Source organism: Leucopleurus acutus (assembly GCF_964270905.1).
Source record: "Leucopleurus acutus genome assembly, chromosome: 5".
Classification (NCBI taxonomy): domain Eukaryota; kingdom Metazoa; phylum Chordata; class Mammalia; order Artiodactyla; family Delphinidae; genus Leucopleurus; species Leucopleurus acutus.
In genome coordinates, this window is record NC_139147.1 from 81,899,401 (window position 1) to 81,926,413 (window position 27,013).

Genomic DNA, 27,013 nt, shown 5'->3' on the forward strand with positions numbered 1-27,013 from the left:
GGGAAAGCTTCCTGCTAGAAACAGTGTGATGAATGTGTTGGGTGTCTCTCTGAAACATTAATAAACTCATCAAATAAAATAACTTGAAGGATGAGAAAGAAATAGTGTTCAATGAAGCCCATGGAGAAATTCTGGTAAAGCTAGAGCTAAAACTGTATTTCATTCTCTCTTGTCACAAAATGAGTTAACGAGTAGTATGGTAGATGGGAAAGATGGTGTTATCTGTAGGAAATTGTACACAAACCTTGGTAAGACTGGTCACGGTTTTCCTATGTCAGGTTTTTTTTTGCTTTATTTTAAAATACTGAAGATGTGTTTGACAAAGAAAAATATTTTCCCTGAATAATTATGTAGATTTTTTTAGTGTTCCTTCAGTTCAAATATTTCTATTTACCACTACTTCAGTAAAAGGAGCCCCCTTCATTAAAAACTGAATACGAATCAAAAAAGAGAAATTTTAGATATTGACTTCCTTTTTAAAGAGCTAAAATATTGAATATCTGAGGAATGTGGTTATCTACTTTACTAGAACAGTGTATGGTGGTTTCAACCTACAGCCAAGCATACTGATTCCTTTTAACAGGAGATGATTTTAACCCTTCTAAAGGGTTTGTAGAATCCTGCAGTTGGAATGAAACTCAATGGTCATTTAATGCAAATTGTACTCATTGTACCTGACCCACTAGGGAAACTCCTTCACCATCTTGCCCAGGTGGAGCAGCCTGACCTGTCTTCTCATGAACATCTCATCATTATCTAATTACTTTTCTCCTTCTACCTCTTTCAAGAACAATTAAGAATTCCTGATGTTTTCCTCAAGAGGGAAGTCTGGAATTGTGTTGGCAACCTCTTAAAAAGTCAAGGCCTCTTTGAGAGGGGCTCGGAGGTAAATGAGTAAGTTACAAAGTCTCAGACTATTGCTTTATCATATTCACTGATTTCTTTTCTGTGATATTCAAGCAGTAGACTTTCAAGAGGTCCTGTCTCTGAATTCTCATGAAGCATGAGTGTGTTCAGGCCACTTGGGGGTTTATGGTTTTGCGGACCTGAGTTTATAGAGCAAGGGAATTTACTGAGTTCATAACTACAGTTGTCCTGGCTCAAACCCTTTGCAACAGGGCACCACAATAATATCTGATTTAATCCTTATATGATTTGGCCCATAACACTGCTAATATTCACAAGGACTTTACTCTGATCACATGTTTTTCTCCTTATAAAAAACCCCAAACCTCTTTTTCACTTTTCAACATTTTTTTTTTTTTTTTTTTTTGCGGTACGCGGGCCTCTCCCATTGCGGAGCACAGGCTCCAGATGCACAGGCTCCAGACGCGCAGGCTCAGCGGCCACGGCTCATGGGCCCAGCCGCTCCGCAGCATGTGGGATCTTCCCGGACCGGGGCACGAGCCCGTGTCCCCTGCATCGGCAGGCGGACTCTCAACCACTGTGCCACCAGGGAAGCCCCACTTTTCAACAGTTTTTATGTGGAAAGCATTTGGTTTTCTAATAACTGTTATATTTATTTTAGATTCCATAGCGGCAGATGCAGTTCTTAATAATTTTGTAACAAAGTGACAACAGTTAGTTTCACTGATTAAGTCATGCCCTGTGTCCTCTGTGTGTATGTGTGTGAGAGAAAGGAGAGAAAGAATGAGAGGCGGGTGGGGGAGGGGATTACTGTAAAAGGCAGCTGAGTGCTGAATAGAAGATTGGCCGAGGCTATCACTGGTGATTCATCTGCTTCCCTGATTCATTGCTAGCCCTAGGTCCTAGTTCAATTTAGCACAGGATGTCCCTTGTACAGAATGTCCAGAAGTTTTAAGGGGAACTTTTAGAACTAATGAGGAATGGGAAGGAGAGAAAGTGCCTCAAACACTTACTAATGAGGACATGGGATGCAGGGGAATCTGATTATAGCACTAGAGGAGCGGGCATGGCCAAGAGCTCTGGTGGTTTCAGCCTTGGCTCTGCCACTGCCCTTGGAGTCGGTTAGCACACCTACCTCTAGATAATGTACATTCCATGGTGGTTTGATTTCCTTGCAAGAATAAAACCACAGTGTCATCTGATGGAGCTCAAAATTGCTATGGAAACAGATGGGACCTAGTTGGGTAGGATCTCTCACTGAACCCCAAAGGACTCTCTTATAGGATCCTTTTGCTTCCTCTGTTGCTTCTCTTGCCCACAGTTTTCCCGGACATCTTCTGATCCTTAGCTTGCCTGATTTTCAAATGGAATCTGAGATCCTATGAGGTGGGAGTCCACAATATATGTTAAGTCTTCCCTACTCAGGCCCCCAGCATGGTCAGTGCCTGGGCTAGAGTTCAGACTTGTGGTTAATTGACCGTATGCTTAAAAACGATGGCATTATCCACCTCACAAGCAAACAGGCGTTTCACACACACACACACACACACAGATGTGGGGTGATTCTTCAAAATAAGAGATTCCTTGACAATTAAATATGATTTTACTTCCCCAGCTGATTGCCCAGATATTTTAAGCAACAGATTCTACCATACACAATAACTTCTGCCAGGTCCTTGAAATTCATAACAGTGGACATCTAGTTTTATCTGAAGTTCACTCAGAGCTTTCCACTTCCTCTGGGCATCTACAGTACAAAGATAATAACATATTCATGAAAAGTACCCTGAGGCACTTACACGTTGAAGAGCCTTAGGTGAGCTGTGGTTAAGTTTTTTTTGTTTGTAGTTAAGATTTGATAGTCTACATGTGTATACCGTTGTCACCAATTAACCAGAATATAGAATCCATCAAAGTGGCCAGTTCCTCAGCCAAGCAGAACAGCTGTTGGGCTATATTATTCTTTTCCTGGATGTGTAGAGACTGACCTACTTGCTCTTTTCCACTGAACACACTTACTTGAATATGAAAGTGGGAAATTCTGAGTTCCTGAATCCCAGAGCCTTGGGGAGAGAGCCTGTGTGTCTATATTAATAGCTTGACTGCAGGTCTTACTCTGTTTTCAGTTAAAATTTTTTTTTAAATCAAAATCATGTTCCTTACTGCCTTTGTTTACTCTTGTTTTTAAGGTGGACTGAGCATGTTGAAGGCTCAGACCTGGCACGCATAAAAACTACAGGTGTGACAAATTATTTTGGATGGAAGGGTAAGAGCCCAAAGTTTAGAGCAGTTGCTGGGGCAAGAGGGTTTAAAGATAAAGAGATGGGGAACGGGACCGTAACAGGGTCATGAATGGGAATTTGGATGTGGTGACAGGGAGTCATTCAAAGAAGGCAGAAGCAACCAGTCATAGTTGTGTTTTAGAAAGTCACTAAGTGTGGGAAGGATGGGAGAGGAGGGGAAAGTAAGACAGACGGCAGGCCAGCTAGGAGCTGGCTGTAATGGTTCTGGGTGGAGAGGATAAGAAATGTCAATTATGTATTTTTAGAGAAGCTTGATTTCTTTTTTAAACTAAAGGAACGGTGAGGTTATTCTTTTTTTTTTTTTAAGGAACGAAGAACTATTTTCTTAAAACCAGTCACTTTCCTAAGTTTTTGTGTAAATTGGGCTTGTTTGCAAGCAGGGCACACTTTTATGGATTTCAAAGGGAGAAAGATCCACATTTGTTGTTCGAGACTGAGCTGAGCACTGGGTTTCTTCTCTAAACGAAAGAGGGGAAAGAAGTCTTCCCTCTCCCCTTTACTACCTGGCAAAGGAGAAAAGGACAGCCTGTGCCCTCCCAGGTAGGGTCCAGAAGGTCCGCCTCATAAACAGACAACAGCCAGAAATAGCAGTGCTTTTCCCAGACCCCAGAGTTCCATGTTCTCCTCTTCTGCTATGTGCTTGGCCTCTTGCTGGACAGGAGACTAGTAAACAAGAAGCCTGTCCTTGAGGAAATTTCCAATCCAGTGAGGACAGGACCAGCGCCAGCAGATAAGTGATTATAGCAAAGAGGGAGCTGTTATAAAACCTTAAGAGTGAGTGCATAGAAACAACTCTTTTTTGGAGATGCCCTGGAATTGTCTGCAAGTATGAGCTGGGTTTTGAAGAGCACACAGACATCCCTCCCAGGGAAAAAGGGGTTGGGCATCTTGGGTGCCCTGACAAGCAGGCACAGTGTCCAGACGATGTCATGGAAGTTAGCAGATTCCAAAGATCCTGGTCACTCCTGATCCTGAAAGACAGTCTCTCAGGATGTTCTCCCATATCACCTGACTGAACTCCAGTTGAATGGGTTCTACTGCAGTGATCTCCATTTCCCCTTTTCGTTTCTGGGTTAAAATTTCGTTCCTGGGTTAAAATCCTGTTCTAAAATTAGAGATGCGACACACTAGCTTGCTAGAGAATCCTGCTTAACGAACGTTCCAGTTACTCAACTGATTGCCTGATGTGCAGTCCTCACACCAGATATTACAGGGAAGCATCATTGTTTTAGACCCATTCAGTTAGGATTCGGGATCATCTGGACTGGGCAGAGTTTTATTATTTACACCCTGTGAACAAAGGGGTTTGCCAAACAAATTAATACTTCGTTAAATAAGATTTCAAGAAGGATACCTAACCTGTTGATAATTATGGAGAAAATAAGAGGGTTTTTCTCTTTTTTTAAAAGCAGGTTCCAGGATACTTTAAAGAAATGAATCTTTTCGATTCATGAAAGCAGCCCTGGTAGGAGTTTTAAGTGTTAATTTTTTAAAGTAAGTGAGACATGAACATGTCATTTTTTTAAAAAGCAAGCAAGACAGAAGCAGCTAAAATAAAAAGTACATGTCCCGTTTTACCAACCAAATGTTTGTAGCTACCTTTTTCTGTGCATTTACATATATATACACTTAATGACATATAGTTTTGTTTTGTGCTCTTAAAAAACAGATCAAACCTAATCTGTAATTAGCGCTCATCTTATAACATTATGCCTTGAAGAGTGTCCTATGACCGTGGATACATGTCTACTTCATTCATTTTTTTTTTTTTTTTGCGGTACGCGGGCCTCTCACTGCTGTGGCCTCTCCCGCCGCGGAGCACAGGCTCCAGACGCGCAGGCCCAGCGGCCATGGCTCGTGGGCCCAGCCGCTCCACGGCATGTGGGATCTTCCCGTACCGGGGCGCAAACCCGCGTCCCCTGCATCGGCAGGCGGACTCTCAACCACTGCGCCACCAGGGAAGCCCTACTTCATTCTTTTTAACAGCTGTATAATGTTCAGTATTATGGCTCTACTATGATTTACTTATTCATCTCCCTGCTTGTGGATACTTAGATTATTTGCATTCTTTGTCGTAACAATGCAACAGTATCTTCCTCTATTCAAATCTTAGTGTCTATGCAGAAGTTTCTTCCCATAGGATTTCTATCAATAAATTCTTGCTTAGCAGTTGTAGTCAATGTTTATTTATACTTGGAGATAACAAAAATATTCTTCTTTAGAAATATTCAATTTTCTTGTAAATTATGATGCCTTTTCTATAAATAGTTAGGCTTGTGACATCCTTTGTGGAGCATTCCATGTAGCCACTGTATGGGATGGTGTCAGCAGTTTTATTATGAACTCTTGCCAAAGGCAGTGTCAGGAATGAGCCTTCATAGCACAGAAGCAGAAATTAGTTCCTGGTTCTTTTTTCGCCTTCCTATCCTGACACAAGATTAGAGGTTCTACAGAATGGCTTGTATAGTCATTTAGGCAGCTCTGGTAAAGCATGAATGCGTTCTCATTTTTTAAAAATAAAACAAGACAGAAGTAGTATATGGGATCTAGAACAGAGGGATGGAGTCCCCCTTAATTTAAAAAAAAAGAGGAAACAGGAGCCCCTCAGTTCCTTCATTATTTGTTTGTTGTTTCCCCTGTCTGTGTACTTCTCTGTCTCACTCCTTTTTCCTCTCTGCATGAATTGTGACATTTCTTTCTGTGGCTATTGCCCAGATTAAAGCCATGGAGAAATGTGTGGCTGCATATAGCAACTATTTGATACCTCTTACACAAGAAGGAAAGGAAAAGTAATGGGGCTACACTTTGGCCACCACATCTCTTCTCTTGCAACCCCCAAAGGCGATATTTATGGGATTTCAGTGCCAAGCCCTTCCATTGAAATGACCTCTTCTAATATTTAAATGCTGATTTGTGTTTTCTTTCTGGGATCTAACATATTCTCTAAAGATAGAAAAATTCTTATCTTCGTATTTCTATTCTTCTTTCTATCTAATTTTAACGCTTAAGTAAAAACAAGAAATGATCTAAATCACTCAAAGTTATCAGATATCTTAGAAAAAAAGAAAAATCTTCTGAATAAAAAGGCAGGAGAAGGCCCAAATATCCATCAATAGGGGATGGATACTTGGTACATCCGAGTAGTGTAAAATAGAAGGAGGATGTTCTCTATCTGCCAATGTAGAAAGATCTTCAGGACATTACTGTTAGGTGAAAAAAACAAGATTCAGTGAGTGTGCAGAATATGCAAATATTTCTATAAGAAAAGGTGAAAATAGGATTGTATATTTGTATTTACTAGTATTTGCATAAAGGAACTGAAGGCTACACAAGCAACGAGTAAGACTTTTCATGGAATACCTCTTTAAAGTGTCCTGATTTTTGAATTAGGACTGTATTACCTATTAGAAACAAAAATAATTTTTGAAAAGGAAGCTCTGCATTGTTAGGTAAGATCCTCTTTAAACCTACTGTGTATGTATTCCATCTCTCATGTTTGAGCCTAGGTACCTTTTGGGGTAGGGTCACTTGCAGGACTATGTATGTTGAGGAGGAAGGGAATAATTCTATAATTAGAACATGTGTGGCAATTTAAATTCTAATTATTTTGGTAGGAAATTGAAAAGGCAGATTTGCATCTAACTAACCTGTTTCTTTAGCTTGTTCAGACTTCTTGGGTTTGTTCTTTATTTTTTTCCTCAAAGTAATTGAAAGTTTTATTTATTTGTTTAAAACAGCTGTGTTTTATTTTATTTATTTATTATTATTATTTGGCTGCATTGGGTCTTCATTGCTGCGCGCGGGGGCTCTCTAGTTGCAGCGAGCGGGGGCTACTCTTCATTGTGGTGCGCAGGCTTCTCATTGCAGTGGCTTCTCTTGTTGCGGAGCACAGGCTCTAGGCCGAGCACGAGCTTCAGTAGTTGCAGCACACAGGTTCAGCAGTTGCAGCACGTGGGCTCAGTAGTTGTGGTGCATGGACTTAGTTGCTCCGCAGCATGTGGGATCTTCCCGGACCAGGGATTGAACCCGTGTCCCCTGCATTGGCAGGCGGATTCTTAACCACTGTGCCACCAGGGAAGTCCCTAATTGAAAGTTTTAAAACAAGCTGCTCTTTTTTTTTCTTCTTTTAATTTTTAAATTGAAGTATAATTGATTTACAATATTACATTAGTTTCAGGTGTACAGCATAGTCATTCATTGTGTGTGTGTGTGTGTGGTTTTTTTTTTGCAGATTGTATTCCATTATAGCTTATTACAAAATGTTGGGTGTAATTCTCTGTGCTATACAGTAGGGCATTATATAATGATAAAGGGATCAATACAAGAAGAGGATATTGCACTCATTAACATTTAGGCTCCCAGTATAGAAGCACCTAAATATATAAAGCAAATACTAACAGACATAAAGGGAGAAATTGACGAATGGCTTAAAACAAGATGTTCTTGATTCACAATCAAAATCCCTTGCTGGTGTCTTGGTGAACATAGTGAGAAAGTAAACTCAAACTGTGGTCTTAAGCCTGTTGTGTCTGTGCTTTTATCTTTTACAGGAGCAGGAAAATTCAGATTCGAAACATCCCTCCTCACCTGCAGTGGGAGGTAGGCCAATGTCATTTCTATATTTATTATCTTCCTGCTCTCTTTCCTCATTTTATTTTTTAATGGGTTAATAAGGGATTTTCTCCCTTTTTTATAGTTCCCTTTCACATTTAGGAATTAGAGGTCCTCAGACTTTCCCTTCTTCAGTGCCCCTAATGTGCATGATCTGCCTTGAGTTTGGGGGCAGATTTGTCCCTTTCGTTGTGCAGGATGTGCACTTTGATCTCTTATGTTCTGTCTTCTCAGAAACCAAGCATCAACAGACAAACTGTGAAACAAAATACATACCTTGCTTGTGATTTTTATCCCATGATTTTATAAAAGATTTTTACCTTTCTAAATTACGATTTGGGGAAAAATAAAATAAATGGAAAACCCATAAGAATAGAAGGTTCTTTGTTAGTTTGAGCAAGTTTTTTGTTTATTTTGAATTAGTTGCTATGAATAACAGTTAAGACATATTTTCGGAGTTGTAAAACTTCTTACAAGATTGTTACCTTGAAATAAAATAAGCTAGAATATGAGGAGTGGCTTTACTGCATTATTGAAAACCATACTGCCCCATGTTCCCCAACCCAAACAAAATCAAAATAGCCTTAAAGGAAACAGAATGTTTTGTCTAATGTTTTTATTCCTTTAAGAAAAAAAGTTTTCATTGTGGAAAATTTTGAACATATACATATCTCATTACTTTGTAAAATAAGGAGATCCCTAAAGGAAAACTGAAGGAAGAAGGTTAAATCTTCCAGAAAGGGGAAGTGATCTTTGTACATTATTCTGCTTCTCATTTCAAAAGCAGCAAGTGGGTTCCAACCATCATGATGAACGTGATTGTTAACAATTACTAAGACTCCGAAGCTCTGCTGTGTTTCCTCAGTGAACGGATTACTTGAGAGCCAATAAGCAAATGAAAGTCCTGTACATTTATTCAGTTCTAGCTGCTTTTATGGAAGACCTGAAATTCTGACAGCAAAGCTTCTTTTTCAGGTGTTGGATGGACTTTTGGCTCAGTATGGGACAGTGGAGAATGTCGAACAAGGTAATAAGTGACGAAATTAGCCTATTGAATTTTGAGAGGGATATTACCTGTTATTTCTTATAGGTCGGGTCAAATCCAAGGACAAATAATAAGTTCAAATTCATTTGAAGCAAGCTTCCTAGAGTGTATGTTTGTATATCTGTATGTGAGAGATGTCTATATCCATCTGTCTATATCGATTTTTTCAAAGAATGGTTTTCAGGCTATTTTTCTTATACTCTTTAATGTACTCAAGCACTGGACAAATGCTGTCAGGGTGGGGGAAGCTTAATTCACTTGGAAGTAACTGGATTTACACTATTACAGCTTTCCTCTTCCTGGTTAAGAATAACATATCCCTAATATCTTGGGCTGAGTGTTTCTCAAGGTGTAGGACTCCTACCCCAGATCGCCTGGAGTGCTTGGGAAAATGCAGATTCCTAGGGCTCACCGTAGACAGACCTACAAATTAAGACTCTATGGGGGAAGACGTCATGAATCTGTATGTTCAACAAGCACCCCCAAGTGATTTTTGTGTGTACTCATTTGAGAGCCTCTGTCTTAGGAACAATGCTGTAAATCCCCAGAAAACATATATTCTTTTTCCTGCCGCCCTTATTTTTGTCTTCTAAAACATAAAGTGCTATGATTTTTAAAGGAAAAAAAAAAACGGGTACCTCAGCTGATACCTTATGTAGCTATTTAAGAGTCCCTGAAAAGTAGATTCTAAGCTCCTGATAAGACAGGCAGTAACATGTGGTAAAGATTATTTTTGCACTGACCTAGAAAGCAGACTATGAATTCAGTCACTTACTGACTGTGAGCCCTTGTAAAAGTCACTTAACCTTATTGGCTCAGTTTCCACATGTGTATAATGGGGAGAATAAATTTACCCTTCCTGTATCACTGAATAGTTGGGGCACCCAGAGAGAACCTGAATAAATATTTACAGACAATGGAGTCATACATAATCGTTAAAGTTCACTTAGGAAAAATCACAGAGAATCCATTTTCTCATACGCAGTCTGTTCTATCCGCCAGTATAATTAATATAATAGTTTTAAAGCAGTAGTTATTCAGATGCTCTCCACTCCTGAATATTAAAAATATTATTAGTCAGTTTCATACTGCTGACTGCCCATACCCAAAGGTGAAGGGAAAGAGCTCAGAAGGAAGACATGATTTACAAGGATTCTGTTTTCTCAGTTCTTGTTATTTCCCTCAAATGGAAAAGAAGACATTCTAATAAGGAATGGATTTAGTAGGCAGGATGACCTTCCAGACATGAACCTGTAGAAGTTACTAACTAAGACCATGTTATTAAACTTAGGACAGTGCCATGCAAGGAGGAAATACTCCAGGTCCCTGGGGGCAGTTCACAGCTCCAATGGCACCTGTGCCCTGAGAGCACCCAGTTTCTAGCTGCCTCACAGCTACGGGATAGAAGTGCTGGGGTGTTGTTTTGTTCTGTTTCATAGGTGATTCCTGATTCAGCAGGAAAACATTTTCAGTAGGATTTTAAGGAGCGCTTTCATGTCCAATGAAATAAAGTATTTCAATGGAGCTCAGTTTTTCCCAGAATCACAGGTCTGATTTCCTGAAGACAGATGTCTTTCAAGAACAAAGAATATGACTAAGGAGTAGAACAAAATCTGAGAATCTGAGACTTCTAGTGGATAGCTTTATTCGGGAGGTTCAAAGCCAGCCTTTCTCCCGTTTTGGAGTCTTCAGCCTCATCTGTAGCACTACGAAGTGCAGATATGAGGCCTCGTAGCATTCAGTGTGTCAGCACCGAAAGAGGATGGTTGTGGGCTGCACATTCTCTATTTTGCACTATGAGGACCTCTCTGTGTATTAGAGAGCAAAACGAATACCCCCAGGCCAAGGCAAGGGCTGGGCTCAGCACCGGTGACACATAAATCTCAGTGGCAGTTCCTTCCTGAGGATTATGCCTCCCCTCCCCATAAGGGCTGCAGCTACTTTGAAGTTATTGGATAACAGTGGTCTTTAACCTTTTTGAGAATCATATGGAAATTATAAGCCAGAAAAATCCACGTACCCACAATTTTGAATATTTGCAGGGAAGTGGGGAGGGTGAGTAAAGAATTCCTGAAGCTCTAACATGGATTCAAGGTTAAGAATCCCAGGACTTCCCTGGTGGTCCAGTGGATAAGACTCCAGGCTCCCAATGCAGGGGGCCTGAGTTCGATCCGTGGTCAGGGAACTAGATCCCCCGTGCCTCCACAAAGAGCCCGCATGCAACAACGAAGATCCTGCATGCCGCAGCTAAGACCCAGCACAGCCAAATAAATAAATAAATAAATGTTTTTTTTAAAAAAAGATTAAAGGGCTTCCCTGGTGGCGCAGTGGTTGAGAGTCTGCCTGCCGATGCAGGGGACCATGGGTTCGTGCCCCAGTCTGGGAAGATCCCACATGCCGCGGAGCGGCTAGGCCTGTAAGCCATGGCCACAGGGCCTGCGCGTCCGTCCGGAGCCTGTGCTCCACCACGGGAGAGGCCACAACAGTGAGAGGCCCGTGTACCGCAAAAAATAATAATAATAATAATAAAAAAAGATTAAGGATCCCTGCACTATAGGGTTTTATTATTATTTTGAAAAGCACCTCTACTGTGGTTTTCTTGAATTATCCTCACCTTAATGTTGTTAATTCCAAGTCTCCCAATAGCTTAAATGTTTTAGTGGGGGAGGATGTGATTTAGTTATGTTTACTGGTTTTGGGGAAACCAGTATTTTTGGTTTAAGTTTACTGACTTAGATTGAGAAAGTTTTGTCTTGCTGTTTGAATTCATTTTTTATGTCTGACTTTGGAAGAAGAGGCGAGCGATTATGAACCAAGATAAAGCAACTCACAAGAGTGATCCCTTATTAACCACTCTTAGAATTTATGTGTTCTCTTCAGTCAAGTGGGTTGGAATTGTCAACTTTCTTTATTCATTGTACACAGTTACTAGATTTAACTCACACAGTCAGTCAAGGAGGTCTATCAGAGGGGAACAAAAATAGTAATAGTTCAACCTTACCCATGAATGAAAAATTAAAATACTTTCTTATTATTTTATACATATATCCAGTTATTTTTAAATAAATGCAAATTATAACAAAACTCATAGTGGTACAATAAATTGATACAAACTTTTAGGAGAATAATCTGAAAACAATCATTAAAAAGCATTATGTTCTTTTACCAATTATTTTCTTTCTAAATTACCCTCAAAAAAATAATTCAGAAGAACACGAATCAAGTGATATTTGCAACAGTGGTGATTTTTATCAACACTAGTCAGAATAGCAAATACTGGGAATAACCCATTTGTCAACAATTAAGGAATGGTTAGGCAAAAGTCATGGCACATTTATTTGCTGCAATTTTATGAAGGCATTAAAAATGAAAAATCCAAAGAAAATGTGCATATACATATACATGTGCAAAAGTGTTGATAAAATTAGTGAAAATGTAGTTTTGAGTTGTATATACAATGGATTACAAATGTGTATATACAGTTGATTACAAATTCCTATGAATGCGCATGAATAAAGATAGAGATTCAAGTAACTCTAAGAGATAGGGCAGTGACGTTTTTTTGTGCATTTTTCTCTAAATAAGTTTATTTACATTAGCCAGAGGGTGGCAGCTTTTTTTTTTCTGTGACAATGTAGTTTTTGCTTCTTTCCTAGTCAACACAGACACAGAAACTGCCGTTGTCAACGTCACATATGCAACAAGAGAAGAAGCAAAAACGTAAGTGGATTTGGGCTTATTTCCCTTCAAATTTGGGCGTGGGGGGGGAGTGGAGCTTGTCTTTGAATTCCATTGAGTCCTGTATTTATAAACCTTTTCTGAAAAGATGCAGAACTTTGACACATCAGTGGAGCCCCAGGGCATTTATACCAGAGTGTCTGTTTGTTGATTGTACAGAGATTTTTATCTTGAAAAATGTTGAGCCTTGGCATCAAAACCGAGGTGGGAGCTGCATCTTGATATAGTCAGGAATAGAGGGCACCACGTCTGTGACATTGTGTCCACTAGAGTCTGCTTTGATGGCCACTAGGAGCCACTTCCACCTGGAGCTTCCTCCATGCACCATGAGGAAGAAGCCCAAGCCTGCTTCTGTCCAAACTCATTGAATGGATGCTGAAACCTCATTTTCCCTCTATGAATATTAAAAGAGGGATCCACCTTAGTGACATCAGCCCAAGGGAACATTGTCATCTAGGAGTGGTTCATCAAAGAGCACCTGGCTCAGGTTCTTTTTCCTACTCATTCACCTCCTAATCCCACTCATGGCTACATTGCTTCAGTGTTGGTTAATTGTGAGCTTGGCTGTTAACACACATGGGACTGAATTTTTTTAAAAAAACAACAACAACAAAAACAAGTTCCTTTTTGTAGAGGGTCCATGAAGTGCCTGTCAGGTCATTGTAACTAGAATTATGGTCACATGTGGCATAACATCTGTATTGGTTATATGTCCCAGGATTATACTTTTATTTCTTTTTCAAGGTTGCCACACCCATGAATACATGGTTAACCCATTCTCATACCACTAGTTTTCAAAATGTTAATGTTGCATTGAAAAAGGCAGTAGTCATTTGCTGTTGACTTTTGCACACGTATGTAAGCAGGATACATATACCAACAACTGAACCTTTACAGTTCTTGTCCATCTGCTACTTAGGTAGGCCCTCTGTACATGATATTACTTTGTTGCTTTTATTGAATTCAAAAAGTGCTGCTTTGTAATAAATTCGTAAACCCTAAACAATAACCTTGTAGAAGAGGGTTCATTTTTTCACATGCTGCCAAAGACACGTGAAAAAATGGTTGCACTTCATGTATAGTTTTTAAGATGCAATAGTGGGATTTATCAAATTGATAAGTCTTTTAAAATCATAATACTTTGTACTTCTGAGGATTCAAGGAAACAAGTGCTCTCTTAACTGCTATGGGATAGTACATGTTGAAACCTTTCCAGAAGGACACTGAGCAATAATGACTTAAAATGTTAGAATTCTGCCTACTCTCTGACCCAGCAATTCCATTAGGAATTTGTCATCCTGTTTGCAAAGTTGTAGTTGCAAAGATGCCCATGACAATACTGTATGCAGTAGTAAAAGATTAGAAACATATATATATATATATATATATATAAAACAATAGAGAATCAGTTGCAAAAATGATGGCAAATCAATAGAATGTTAAACAGTCAGTAAAAACTAAATTGCAGGGTATTTAATCACTTGGAAAACTGTTTAGAGTATTAACTGTTTTTAAAGGTTATAAAGTACTATGTATGGTATTAATCCATTTGTATACATAATAATATATTTAAGAAAGCTATAGGATGGGCTAGGATGTTTTTCTTATTTGTGCTTATCTACTTCTGAATTTTCAGTAATAACTGTATTACAATTAAAACTTTTTAAAAAGGACAATTTTATGCCAATATTTTACAAAGAGTTTTTGATGATGGGGATACAGCCTTGAGTGGTGAAAAAAAGCAGACTGGCACATTGTATATCAAGTCTGACCAGGCCTGCACGTTGTAATTACGTGTTTAATTTGTTAACCACAAGCCCTGAGGGAGTAGAGATGGCACGTGTCTTGCTCACCGCTGCATCCTTAGCGCCGAGGACGGCACTCACGTAGGCAACTAGTAAAGGAGAGTGAATGAACCGGTCCATTGACCCTGGGGGGTCTTCTCCAACACTGTTCTCTAACAAAGCTCACTTGCCCCTGCTGCATTTCAGAGCCATCGAGAAGCTAAGCGGGCATCAGTTTGAGAACTACTCCTTCAAGATTTCCTACATCCCGGATGAAGAGGTGAGCTCCCCTTCGCCCCCTCAGCGAGCCCAGCGTGGGGACCACTCTTCCCGGGAGCAAGGCCATGCCCCTGGGGGCTCTTCTCAGGCCAGACAGATTGATTTCCCGCTGCGGATCCTGGTCCCCACCCAGTTTGTTGGTGCCATCATCGGAAAGGAGGGCTTGACCATAAAGAACATCACTAAGCAGACCCAGTCCCGGTACGTGCCTCCGGGGCTTCCTTTGCTTCCTTCTGAGGGGTCCCCTGAGTGCTGGTGGGTCCCGGCCATTCCCAGGTTGCTATTGCTTGCATCAGCAGCGGGGGGCTGTGCTGTATGGGACTATGGCTTCTTTAAATGGAACTACTAACAGACTAACACAAAGCCCAGGGGCTTTAATGAGCTTTCATGCCGGTGACCTAAAGGTCATACCCTGAAACACTAATAGTTCATAAACAAGGTACTAATGACCTCACAGTCAAGAATTGTTCTCATAAGCTATCTGATACCTGTGAATACATCTACATGTTTTTAAAACAACAGAGGTATGGGGCTGAACTTTACGGGACCCTAGAACCCGCGTATCTTAGCTCTTGCCTCCTCTCCTGCGTCAGAGCCCTGGGTGGTAGTCATTCTTTGAGACCACCTAGGGAGTCTCGCAAATAGCTACATAAAGGAAATGGGTGAGTCACTGTTACATTGAGCAATAAATAAAGTACATTAGTCTTATGTTTAGTTTTCTGTCTGTTTAAGGAGACTGAATTGGTAGTAGGAGTTGTAGTGGATAAAGTGACTTGTGAGGTTGCTGAGTTTTGTGTGTTCATAAGACCACAGCATGATGTAATGAACAAAGCACAGGTCTTGAAAACAAAGACCCCTGTTCAAGTTTTACCACTTAATAGCTATATGATCTTAGAAAAAATGTTAAGGTCTCTGAGCACCAATTGCTTCTTCTGTAAGCCAGGAGTATTGTGAGAATTAGGACAGTCAGGCAGATTGAAGGAAATTACAAAGCACTTAAATTACAAAGCACCAAATTACTGACAAATATTTGTTATTTACATGCCTAGTGCATTTTATTCAGGATACTGAGTGTCTTGTAACCTGAAAGAGAAAACACTGTTTTCTGCAAAGTGACTGAGTTACTTCCAAATAATGGACACTTATATGAGTCCCAGACTTTAAAATCATAGGAGTGAAATGATGAGATAGTACAGGGGGCAAATACTATGTGGTGTTTCCTTTATTTTAAAATCAGTCCCCTTTTTTCCCAAGTTTTCTTCACTGAGAAAGTGATTTTTATTTGTATGTCTTTTTGTTCCAAAGATTATTTAAAGTGGCTTTATAAATGCAGCAAGGTCAGGGACTTCCCTGGCGGTCCAGTGGTTAAGACTCCACGCTTCCATTGCAGGGGGCGCTGGGTTCAATCCTTGGTAGGGGAACTAAGATCCCGCATGCCGCGCAGTGTGTCCAAAAAATAAAGTAACTAAAAAAAAATCATTTAAAAAAATGCAGCAAGTTTAAATACAAGTGAGTTAGTTCTCAAAGTGTGTGCCCATTATTTTAGAAATAGGCCAGAGACTTGGATTTGGGCTTTCTGACAGCCAGAGTAAAAAAGGATACAATCAATTATGTGATTTTGAAAGTTAAAAACAAATAGAGCCACAACAACCCAAAGAAGTCTGATAAAGTCATCAAGCTTTTGAGCCATTAGTTTTTAAGAGCCTGGAAGAAGGCAGGCTGCGGGTGGCAAGGAAACCAAAAACTTAGGCAGAGAAAGGGCATGCCTCTGTTTTCTGTCCATACTCAGATACATAAAGCTTGCTTGAATTTGGTGGAGTTGGATTAACATATGGCTTTTAAAAGCTGCAATCAGTTCAGAGACCGGCACTGTGCCAACGTGCAGTATTATCCCGCTCACTTTACTCTTCACTTCTAAGATCATTGGAAAGACTACACAACATACTTCATTTACCAAACTGGCTTCATTACCACGTTGCCTTGGTGCCTTTGCCCAGTGGCACTCCTGTAAGAAAGATTCCCTTCTCAGTGGAGCTGCCGAGAATTTGGGTTTGGCACAAGACCCCCTGCACTGCTTGCCGCCTTCTTGGAGAATGGCATTGGTTGCAAACGTGCTCGTGACACTTCCTGGTCTGTCTGTGTCCTTGCTGTACATTGGCCAGTGCGACGCATTCTTGGGACTAGGATCCAGTCCCAGATGACGCTGTGCTATGGCTCCTGATTCTTTTCCTGCAGGGTAGACATCCATAGAAAGGAGAACTCCGGGGCTGCAGAGAAGCCTGTCACCATCCATGCCACCCCAGAGGGAACCTCTGAAGCATGCCGCATGATTCTCGAAATCATGCAGAAAGAGGCTGATGAGACCAAACTGTAAGTTTGCATGCAATGCACAGACCACTCAGCAGAAAAAAAGATGAGGTTGTCATTCATTTAACCCAGGAAAGTTTTAAAAAGCTGTAAATCTATTTCTCAGTAAAGAGAGCAGGGGAAAGATTATTTTTCAGAAATTTGTTCCTAAAGAGAATACGGTGGGAAATAGATCTTTTATGTTTATAACATGGCTGCTTCTCTACTCGTATGTTTCTCTTGGTGAGCCTAATGCTTCCATCACTCACTGGTAATAATTATTGGTAGGAACATATAGACCTGTGCTGTCCAGGGCCATGCAGTGATGGAAATGTTCTGTATCTGCACTGTTCAATACGATAGCCACTAGCCATGTGTTCCTGTTGAGTGCTTGAAATGTGACTAGTGCAATGGACGAACTGAATATTTTATTTTAATCCATTCAGACTTAAATAATCGCATGTATGGCTAATGGCTATCATATTGGACTGGGCAGATACAGAAAATACATTGTTGTCAAAACCATCATTTACTATGCTGGAAAAGGGTTTTGTCACCATGCTCCTAAGCCACTTGCACTCTTAAAATTGGATTATGTTTCCTTAAATAGTAGAAACTGGTATCTGAGTGGCTACTTCATTCTTCTTTGTTTTTCTCTCTCCCCCTGTCCATTTCTTTTACAAAATATTTCTTAGGATTCCTGAGTGTTGTACCAATTTGAATGACAAATACAGTTCTTAGTAACTTGTATAATTTAGTAATACAAATTTATTAATTTGTATTATAAACAAATTAATGGTAACGGAATAGGCAATATAATAAAAAAGGCTGTATGTTTGTTTGGCAAAATTCACTTACAGGCATGTGTGGCAGTTTTTATAAAGAAGCAGTGAGGGGGCTTCCCTGGTGGCACAGTGGTTGAGAGTCCGCCTGCCATTGCAGGGGACACGGGTTCGTGCCCCGGTCCGGGAAGATCCCACATGCCGCAGAGCGGCTGGGCCCGTGAGCCATGGCCGCTGAGCCTGCGTGTCCGGAGCCTGTGCTCTGCAACGGGAGCAGCCACAACAGTGAGAGGCCCGCGTACCGCAAAAAAAAAAAAAAGAAGCAGTGAGGGATGAATTGAATATAAAACTGATTTAGCAAACAATGTCAAATAGTAGTGTTCCAAAACCAAGAAGATGAAAGTAGTTCCTAAAAGAAAAACGTTGCAAATCTATTCTTAGATTTCATAAGAGACTCTAACATTTCACTTAACTAATTATTTACTATTTGGGGCTTTTGAAACCCCCCACATGCTGTGTCTTAATTTGAAGAAGCCCCTCCCTCATCTAAGTTATTGAGAATTTTATAAATGTTACCCTCCTTGGTCCTTTGAGCTAGGTGTAAGCATCTTACAATATTCTGAAGAACCAAAAAGGCTGATGTATAAATTGGATTCTTAAAGTATTCGTGTAGAGCCAAGATAGAATTTGACTGTCTTTGAAATACTTTTTTTTTGAGTGCGGCACCTTGCTGAGCACTGTGCTGGGTTGAGGCTACAGCCCTGAACAAGATCCAGTTCCTTTTTTTATCCAGTGGCAGAGACATCTGCTAAACAAATAATTACACCAGTAAGTAATTAAGCACAGCTATGAGAGGTGCTACAGTGGAAAACAACTGCAGGTAACTGGAGGCCCTAATCAAGGTTTTAGGGGGCCAGAAGAGATTTGAGGATTTCAGAGGCGGCCTCCCTGTGTAAGTGACATTTAAGCTGAGCCGTGAGGAAGATGAGTAGGAGGTGGAGGACGGAGGAGAACAGGGATTCTAAACTTTCTTTCTATTCATTTACCAAATATTTATTGGGTACATACTGTCTATCAGGCACTGTTCTATGTGCCAGTGGACAAAGCTGACAAAAAAACCCTGCCCTCTGTAAGTCACATTCTAGTGGAGCTTCTTCAAACATCCATGTATTTTGAGGCAGTAGTAATGCATCTGTTCAATGCTTTTGGTCTCAAGTAACAGAAAACATAACAAGTGGCTTAAGCAATAAGAAACAATTATGATGTCACATAATTAGAAGTCCTTATTATGTGAGAGTGACTGAAAGGTCAGTTGAATCATAGACTAAAAGGCCCATGACTTTTCTTTCTGCTTTACCTTCTTCAGGGTGTCTGATACTCCCCTGATGATGACAAGATGACTGAAGTGATTTCAGACCTTGGATCCCCACAGAAAACTATTTAAAAGTTGAAAGAGAAGGCATCCTCTCCTTGTCCCCCCCGTCCTTTTTTTTTGAACTTTTTTTATTGTAAAAAAAACAAACAAAAAAACACATCATAAAATTTATCGTCTTAGCCATTTTTAAGGGTACAGTTCAGTAGTGTTAAGTATATTCACATTATTGTGAAACAGATCTCCAGAACTTTATCATCTTACAAAACTGAAACTCTGTGCCTGTTAAACAACAACTCCCCTTTTCCCTCTCCCTCCAGCCTCTGGTAGCTACCATTCTATTTTCTGGTTCTGCGAATTTGACTATTTTAGAGAACTCAGATAAGTGAAATCATACAGTATTTGTCTTTTTGTGACTGGCTTATTTCACTTAACATAATGACCTCAAAATGAATTCATGTTGTAGGATTTCCTTTTTTAAGGCTGAATAATATTCCATTGTGTGTGTATACCACATTTTGTTTATTCATTTATCCATTGATAGAGATTTGGGTTGCTTCTACCTCTTGGCTATATGAATAGTGCTGTTTTGAAATATCTCTTTGAGACCCTGCTTTCAATTCTTTTGGATATATGCCAAGAAGTGAGTTGCTGGATCATACAGTAGTTCTATTTCCAATTTTTTGAGGAACCTGTTTTCTTTTTTTTTTTTTTTTTTTTGCGGTACACGGGCCTTTCACTGTTGTGGCCTCTCCTGTTGTGGAACACAGGCTCCGGACGCACAGGCTCAGTGGCCATGGCTCACGGACCTAGCCACTCCACGGCATGTGGGATCTTCCCGGACCGGGGCACGAACCCATGTCCCCTGCATCAGCAGGCGGACTCTCAACCACTGCGCCACCAGGGAAGCCCCGAGGAACCTGTTTTCCATAGCAGTTGCACCATTTTACAATCCCACCAGCCTTTCACAAGAGTTCAAATTTCTCCACATCCTTATCAGATATATGATTTGCAGATACTTACTTCCATTTCATAGGTTGTCTTTTCATTTTGTTGAGTGTGTCCTTTGATGCACAAAAGTTTTTAGGTTTGGTGTAGTCCCATTTGTTAATTTTGCTTTTGTCAACTGTGCTTTAGTGTTATATCCAAAAAACAGTAGCCAAGTTCACTATCGTGAAGCTTTGCTCCTTTGTTTTCTTCTAGGAAAATTGTACTTTCAGGTTTTACATTTAGGTCTTTAATCTCTTTTGAGTTAATTTTTGTATATGAAATAAGGGTCCAGCTGCATTCTTTTTTTTTTTTTTTTTGTGGTACGCGGGCCTCTCACTGTTGTGGCCTCTCCCATTGCGGAGCACAGGCTCTGGATGCTCAGGCTCAGCGGCCATGGCTCACGGGCCCAGCCGCTCCGCGGCATGTGGGATCTTCCCAGACCGGGGCACGAAGCTGTGTCGCCTGCATCGGCAGGCGGATTCTCAACCACTGCGCCACCAGGGAAGCCCCCAGCTGCATTCTTTTGCAAGTTTTCCTAAGATAATTTTCAAAGACACTGTCCTTTTCCCATGATGTAGCCTTGACACCTTTGTCGAAGATCATTTGACCATATATGCAAGGATTTATTTCTGGGATCTCTATTCTTTCCTCTTGGTTTATTTTTCTTCTTGATACCAGTACCATACTGTTTTGATTACCATAGCTATACAATATGTTTTGAAATCAGGAAATGTGAGTTCTTTTTCAAACTTGTTTTGATTATTCAGGGTCCCTTGAGATTCCATATGAATTTTTTTAAAATAAATTTATTTATTTATTTTTGGCTGCATTGGGTCTTTGTTGCTGTGTGTGGGCTTTCTCTAGTTGTGGTGAGCGGGGGCCACTCTTCGTCACGGTGCGCAGGCTTCTCATTGCAGTGGCTTCTCTTGTTACAGAGCACAGGCTCTAGGCACGTGGGCTTCACTAGTTGTGGCACATGGGCTCAGTAGTTGTGGTACATGGGCTTAGTTGCTCCATGGCATGTGGGATCTTCCCAGACCAGGCCTCAAACCTGTGTCCCCTGCATTGGCAGGCGGATTCTTAACCACTGCACCACCAGGGAAGCCCCTCCATATAAATTTTTACAATGAGTTTTTCTGTTTCTGCAAAAGTTGCCATTGGGATTTTGATAGGGATTACATCAAATCTGTAGATTGTTTTGGGTGGTGTGGACATCTAAACAACTTTAGGTCTTCCAGTCCTGGCATCCGGGATGTCTTTCCATTGATTTCTGTCTTTAATTTCTTTCAGCGTTGTTTTATAGTTTTCAGTGTGTAAGTCTTTTACTTCTTTAATTAGGCTTATTCCTCAATACTTTATTCTTTATGGTGCTATTATAAATGGAATTATTGTCTTAATTTCCTTTCCATATTGTTCATTGTTAGTGTATAGAAACACAACTGTTCTTTGTGTGTTGATTTTATATCCTACATTGTTGCTGAATTAGTTTATTAGTTCTAATAGTTTTCTTGTGGAATCTTTGTTTTCTACATATAAGATCATATCATCTGTGAACAGAGATAATGTTACCTCTTCCTCTCCAACTTAGATGTCTTCTATTTTTTTTCCTTAGCTACTTGCTCTGGATAGGACTTCTAATAGTATGTTACATAGAAATACTGAGGGCATCTTTGTTTTGTTCCTGTTCTTAGAGGAAAACCTTTCAGTTTTTCACCATTAAATAATGATGTTCACTGTGGGCTTTTCACAAGTGGCCTTTATTATGTTGAGGTAGTTTCCTTCTGTTCCTAAATTGTTGGGTGTTATTAATCATGGAAAGTTGTTAAATTTTATCAAATGCTTTTTCTGTATCAATTGAGATGATCATGTGGGTTTTGTCCTTCATTCAGTTAATGTGGTATATTATATTGATTAATTTTCATATGTTGAACCATCTTTTCATTTCAACTTAAAGGACTCCCTTTAGCATTTCTTGTAGAGCTGATCTGATAGTAATGAACTCCTTTAGCTTTTGTTTATCTGGAAAAGTATTAATTTCCCCATCATTTTCAAAGACAGTTTGCTAGATGCAGTATTCTTGGTTGATAGTTGTTTTGTTTGTTTGTTTGTTTGCGGTACACAGGTCTCTCACTGTTGTGGCCTCTCCCGTTGCGGAGCGCAGGCTCAGCGGCCATGGCTCACGGGCCCAGCCGCTCCGCAGCATGTGGGATCTTCCCGGACCGGGGCACAAACCCGCGTCCCCTGCACCAGGGAAGCCTGATAGTTTTTTCTTTCAGTGCTTTGAATATGTCATCCCATTCATTTCTGGCCTGCAAAATTTCTGCTGAGAAATCCATCCATAATCTTATGGAGACTTCCTCATATGTTACTAATCACTTTTCTTTTGCTGCTTTCAAGATTTTCTCTTTGACTTTAGACACTTGGGTTATAATGTATCTCAATGGAATTCTCTTTTGGTTTATCCCGGTTGGATGTTCTTGGAGCTTCTTGAATCAGTATGTCCATTTGTTGTCTCAGATTTAGAAAGTTTTCTGCCTGTTTTCTTTGAATAAGCTCTCTGCACCATCTCTCTCTTCTTCTGGGATTCTAATGACATGTATTTTGATCCACTTGATAATGTTCCGTAAGTCCCTTAGCCTTTCTCCACTTTTTTTTTTTTTTTTTTTTTGGCTGCGTTGGGTCTTCCTTGCAGCGTGTGGGCTTTCTCTAGTTGCGGTGAGCAGGGGCTATTCTTCATTGCGGTGCACGGGCTTCTCTTGTGGAGCACGGGCTCTAGGCACGCGGGCTTCAGTAGTTGCGGCACGCGGGCTCTAGGGCACACGGGCTTCAGTAGTTGTGGCACATAGGCACTAGAGCGCAGGCTCAGTAGTTGTGGTGCACAGGCTTAGTTGCTCCGCAGCATGTGGGATCTTCCCGGACCAGAGATCGAACCTGTGTCCCTTGCATTGGCAGGTGGATTCTTTTTTTTTTTTTTTTTTTTTTAACATCTTTATTGGGGTATAATTGCTTTACAATGGTGTGTTAGTTTCTGCTTTATAACAAAGTGAATCAGTCATACATAAACATATGTTCCCATATGTCTTCCCTGTTGCGTCTCCCTCCCTCCCACCCTCCCTATCCCACCCCTCCAGGCTGTCACAAAGCACCAAGCCAATATCCCTGTGCCATGCGGCTGCTTCCCACTAGCTATCTACCTTACTACGTTTGTTAGTGTGTATATGCCCATGACACTCTCTCGCCCTGTCACAGCTCACCCTTCCCCCTCCCCATAACCTCAAGTCCGTTCTCTAGGAGGTCTGCGTCTTTATTGGCAGGTGGATTCTTAACCACTGTGCCACCAGGGAAGTCCCTTTCTCCACTTTTTAAAAATTCTCTTTTCTTTCTTCTCCTCTCATTTGATGATTTCACATGACTGATCTTCAGGTTTGCTGATTCTGTCTTCTGCCTGATCATGTGTGCTGTTGAACCCTTTTAATGAATATTTCAGTTCAGTTATTGTATTTTTCAGTTCTGTTATTTCTGTTAGGTTTTTTAATAGTTTCTTTTTCTTTGTTGATATTCTCACTTCATTCATGCATCATCTTCCTGATTTCATTTAGTTGTCTGTGTCCTCTTTTAGGTTATTGAGTATCTTTATGATCACTATTTTAAAGTCTTTGTCAGGTAGCTCATAGATCTGCATTTCTTTAGGGTCAGTTTCTGGAGTTTTATTTTGATCCTTTGATTAGGCCATGTTTCCATTTCTTTATATGCCTTACAACTTTTTGCTGCGATTTGAGCATTCGAAAAAAAAAACACCTCTCACAGTCTTTGCATACTGGCTTTGTTCAGGAGAAGATCATCACTAATCAGTCTGGCTGGAGGTTCTAGGACCTCTCAAACCATTTCTGATCTCTTTCACCCTCTGGCTTCTGACTATGGAACTGCAGCTCTAACAGTTCACCTCTGTTTTCAGCAGCTTCCAGACTCTGGCACCAGGCTTGTCAACTCTAAGTCAGGCGAGACAGAAACCAATCACTCGGGCAGTTTCCAGGCAAGCCGGAACGTGGGAATCATGGTCCAGTTTTTTGTTTCTGTCCCAGGGGAGGATCCCTGATATGGAGGATTTCCTCCCAGTTTCCCCTTGCTATACTGTGTAGGGGAAGGAGCATGAAAGGCATGCCAAACGCCACAAAATTTCCTACCCCTTTTACTTGAATCCCTTTTTGGTTTTATAAAAGCCTGGGTGCTGTACCTTCTCACCTGATCTCTAGAGTTCTTAGAGAGATAGTCTAGCCTATCTTTTGTTGTCAACTTGGTGTCTCAGTGGGAGTAGGAGGGCCTGTAGCTTCCTAGTCTACCATCTGACTGATGTCATTATCCATTGTGCCTTTTTTAAGAGCAAGGAAAACCTTCCTGAAATCACCCAACAGGCTTAATTCTCATACCTAGTTGGCCAGATCTCTCTCATGGACCCATTTCCAACCAGTCACAACAAGGGAGTATAATTACCATGATTTGGCGTGTGTTAATCAGAATTCACGCACCAGAGTTAGTGAAGGACCCAGCATCTCATAAAGCCCATGGCCACTTGGTACCTGAACAGAAATGGTTTCTATTTGTAAGAAAAAAGGAGGGTAATAGCTCTTGGGAGGCAACCGTTGTGTTCACCTTAAATGTTAAAATGTGGCTTGTGTCTTTTAGAGCTGAAGAGATTCCTCTGAAGATCTTGGCCCACAATGGCTTGGTTGGAAGACTGATTGGAAAAGAAGGCAGAAATTTGAAGAAAATTGAACACGAGACAGGGACCAAGATAACAATCTCATCGTAAGCCTCTTGTTCAGATTAATTGTGCCCAATAATGGAGAATTTGAGCATTTTGATATATCCAACTCGTTCATCTGCTTGAAAGTGGGAATGTAATCATAAGTGATATGGTTATATTCAACACCATCAAAACAAATACATAAATAGTTACCAGTCAAACATTTTCTACTGTGGATTTGATCTAAGTCACTACAAAGATTTGAGATAAGATGGCAGATATTCTGTGCCACAGCGTGTGGTGTCTTCTCCCTGTCTCCTCCACCAAGACTTGTTTGTGATCCTTCTGGGATTTTATTTTTCCTTTTGAAAAAAGGAAATTTCTCTCTTTTTCCTGGTGGCCAGCTTGCAGGATTTGAGCATATACAACCCTGAAAGAACCATCACTGTGAAGGGCACAGTTGAGGCCTGTGCCAATGCTGAAATAGAGATTATGAAGAAGCTGCGTGAGGCCTTTGAAAATGATATGCTGGCTGTTAATGTAAGTGCCTACTGCTTTCTTCTCCACTGGTTTTCACATGTATTTTCAGGCAGGACCCAAGCCTCTCTAAGCATAATTGCCATTCAGAAAGTGAAGAAGCACTTTAGAATAGGTATGCAGAGTTATTCATGTCTTCTTGGGGCAAGGGCATTAGAATAATCAGGAAACGAACTAGTAAATTATGATAAGTGCACTGGACAAAATAGTATGGAGTCAACAAAATCACAACTTGGAAGATTTTAAAATGAGGAATTGCTTATGATGTATTGTTAATTAAAAGAATATATAAAAGTATATATAACTAGGGTTATAATTATGTAAAATAATATGGGTCAAAATGCCTGGAAGGCTATATATAAAAATCAAAATAGCTGGTATGTTAGAAAAGTGGGATTTTTTTCCCTATTTTCCAATTTTAAAAGTACATACTTTAAAAATAACTTCTGATTTTCATCTCTCACTGATCTGTTCTTTTATTTTTTTCATTAATTTATTTTTAAATTTTATTTATTTTTGGCTGCATTGGGTCTTCGTTGCTGCGTGCGGGCTTTCTCTAGTTGTGGCAAGCGGGGGCTGCTCTTCGTTGTGGTGCGTGGGCTTCTCATTGTGGTGGCTTCTCTTGTTGTGGAGCACGGGCTCTAGGCGCGCAGGCTTTAGTAGTTGTGGCACACGGGCTCAGTAGTTGCGGCACGCAGGCCCTAGGGTGCACGGGCTTCCGTAGTTGCAGCACGCGGGCTCAGTAGTTGTGGCTCACAGGCTGTAGAGCGCGGGCTCATTAGTTGTGGTGCACGGGCTTAGTTGCTCCATGGCATGTGGGATCTTCCCGGACCAGGGATCAAAGCCGTGTGCCCTGCATTGGCAGGCGGATTCTTAACCACTGCACCACCAAGGAAGTCCCTGATGTATTTACGCCCAGTAAATGTTGTCATCCACCTCAGCTCTAATACTTCTAGCAGACTGATTTGGGTTTGTTCTTCCTGTTATTACTACTAGTTCCAACTTTTTAATGGGGAGACACCATTCTAAAGTTCATTCAGAAATCTTAAAAATATTTGTCCGTCAATCAAAGCACAAACTCAGCTCAGAGGAGTAAATTTTTTCATTTTTTATGATAGTGATTTTTTTAACATATACAAAACAGGAAAGGATACTATGATAAGCTCTCATATGCCCATAATCCAACTTCAGCAGTTACCAACTCATGGCCTGTTTTGTTTCATCTGAACCTTTATCCATATCCCCACCCACCTTGGATGACTTTGAAGAAAATCCCAGACTTTGTATATAACATTTCACAGAAGAATAAATGTTGACGAAGGACTAGGTAGGTTAAACGCAGCCCCAGTTTCCTCACTGCAGCACTTTCCACAGGACCTTCTTACTCAGGTCAGTACTCTCTCTCCCACCTCACCCCAAATCCCCCCTTAGTAGCCCTTGTCACATCATAATTACGAGGCACAACGAGGAGAAGACTTCAGTGTGAACTTCTCCCCTGTTTGTGTGTATTTGTCTGTGAAAGTATCATCCACTGATCTCATTTTCTTCTTTGGGGATCTTGATATCTTATGATAAACAGCTCTTTCCATGAACACCTGGAAATGCTGCAAAGGGT

At 40.6% G+C, this 27,013-nt stretch overlaps 1 protein-coding gene across 1 annotated transcript in view; it reads left to right on the plus strand.

Moving 5' to 3' along the window:
• Positions 1-27,013, plus strand: part of IGF2BP2 (insulin like growth factor 2 mRNA binding protein 2) — a gene marked incomplete at its 5' end in the record, with an annotated part of 162,391 nt that overhangs the window by 112,136 nt on the left and 23,242 nt on the right. The window contains 8 exons of the mRNA XM_082840524.1: positions 7,721-7,769; positions 8,757-8,808; positions 12,483-12,546; positions 14,556-14,828; positions 16,863-16,997; positions 22,394-22,477; positions 24,801-24,923; positions 25,266-25,401. Of these exons, the coding sequence (XP_082696650.1) occupies positions 7,721-7,769; positions 8,757-8,808; positions 12,483-12,546; positions 14,556-14,828; positions 16,863-16,997; positions 22,394-22,477; positions 24,801-24,923; positions 25,266-25,401 (916 nt within the window). The remainder of the gene's footprint in view (positions 1-7,720; positions 7,770-8,756; positions 8,809-12,482; positions 12,547-14,555; positions 14,829-16,862; positions 16,998-22,393; positions 22,478-24,800; positions 24,924-25,265; positions 25,402-27,013) is intronic.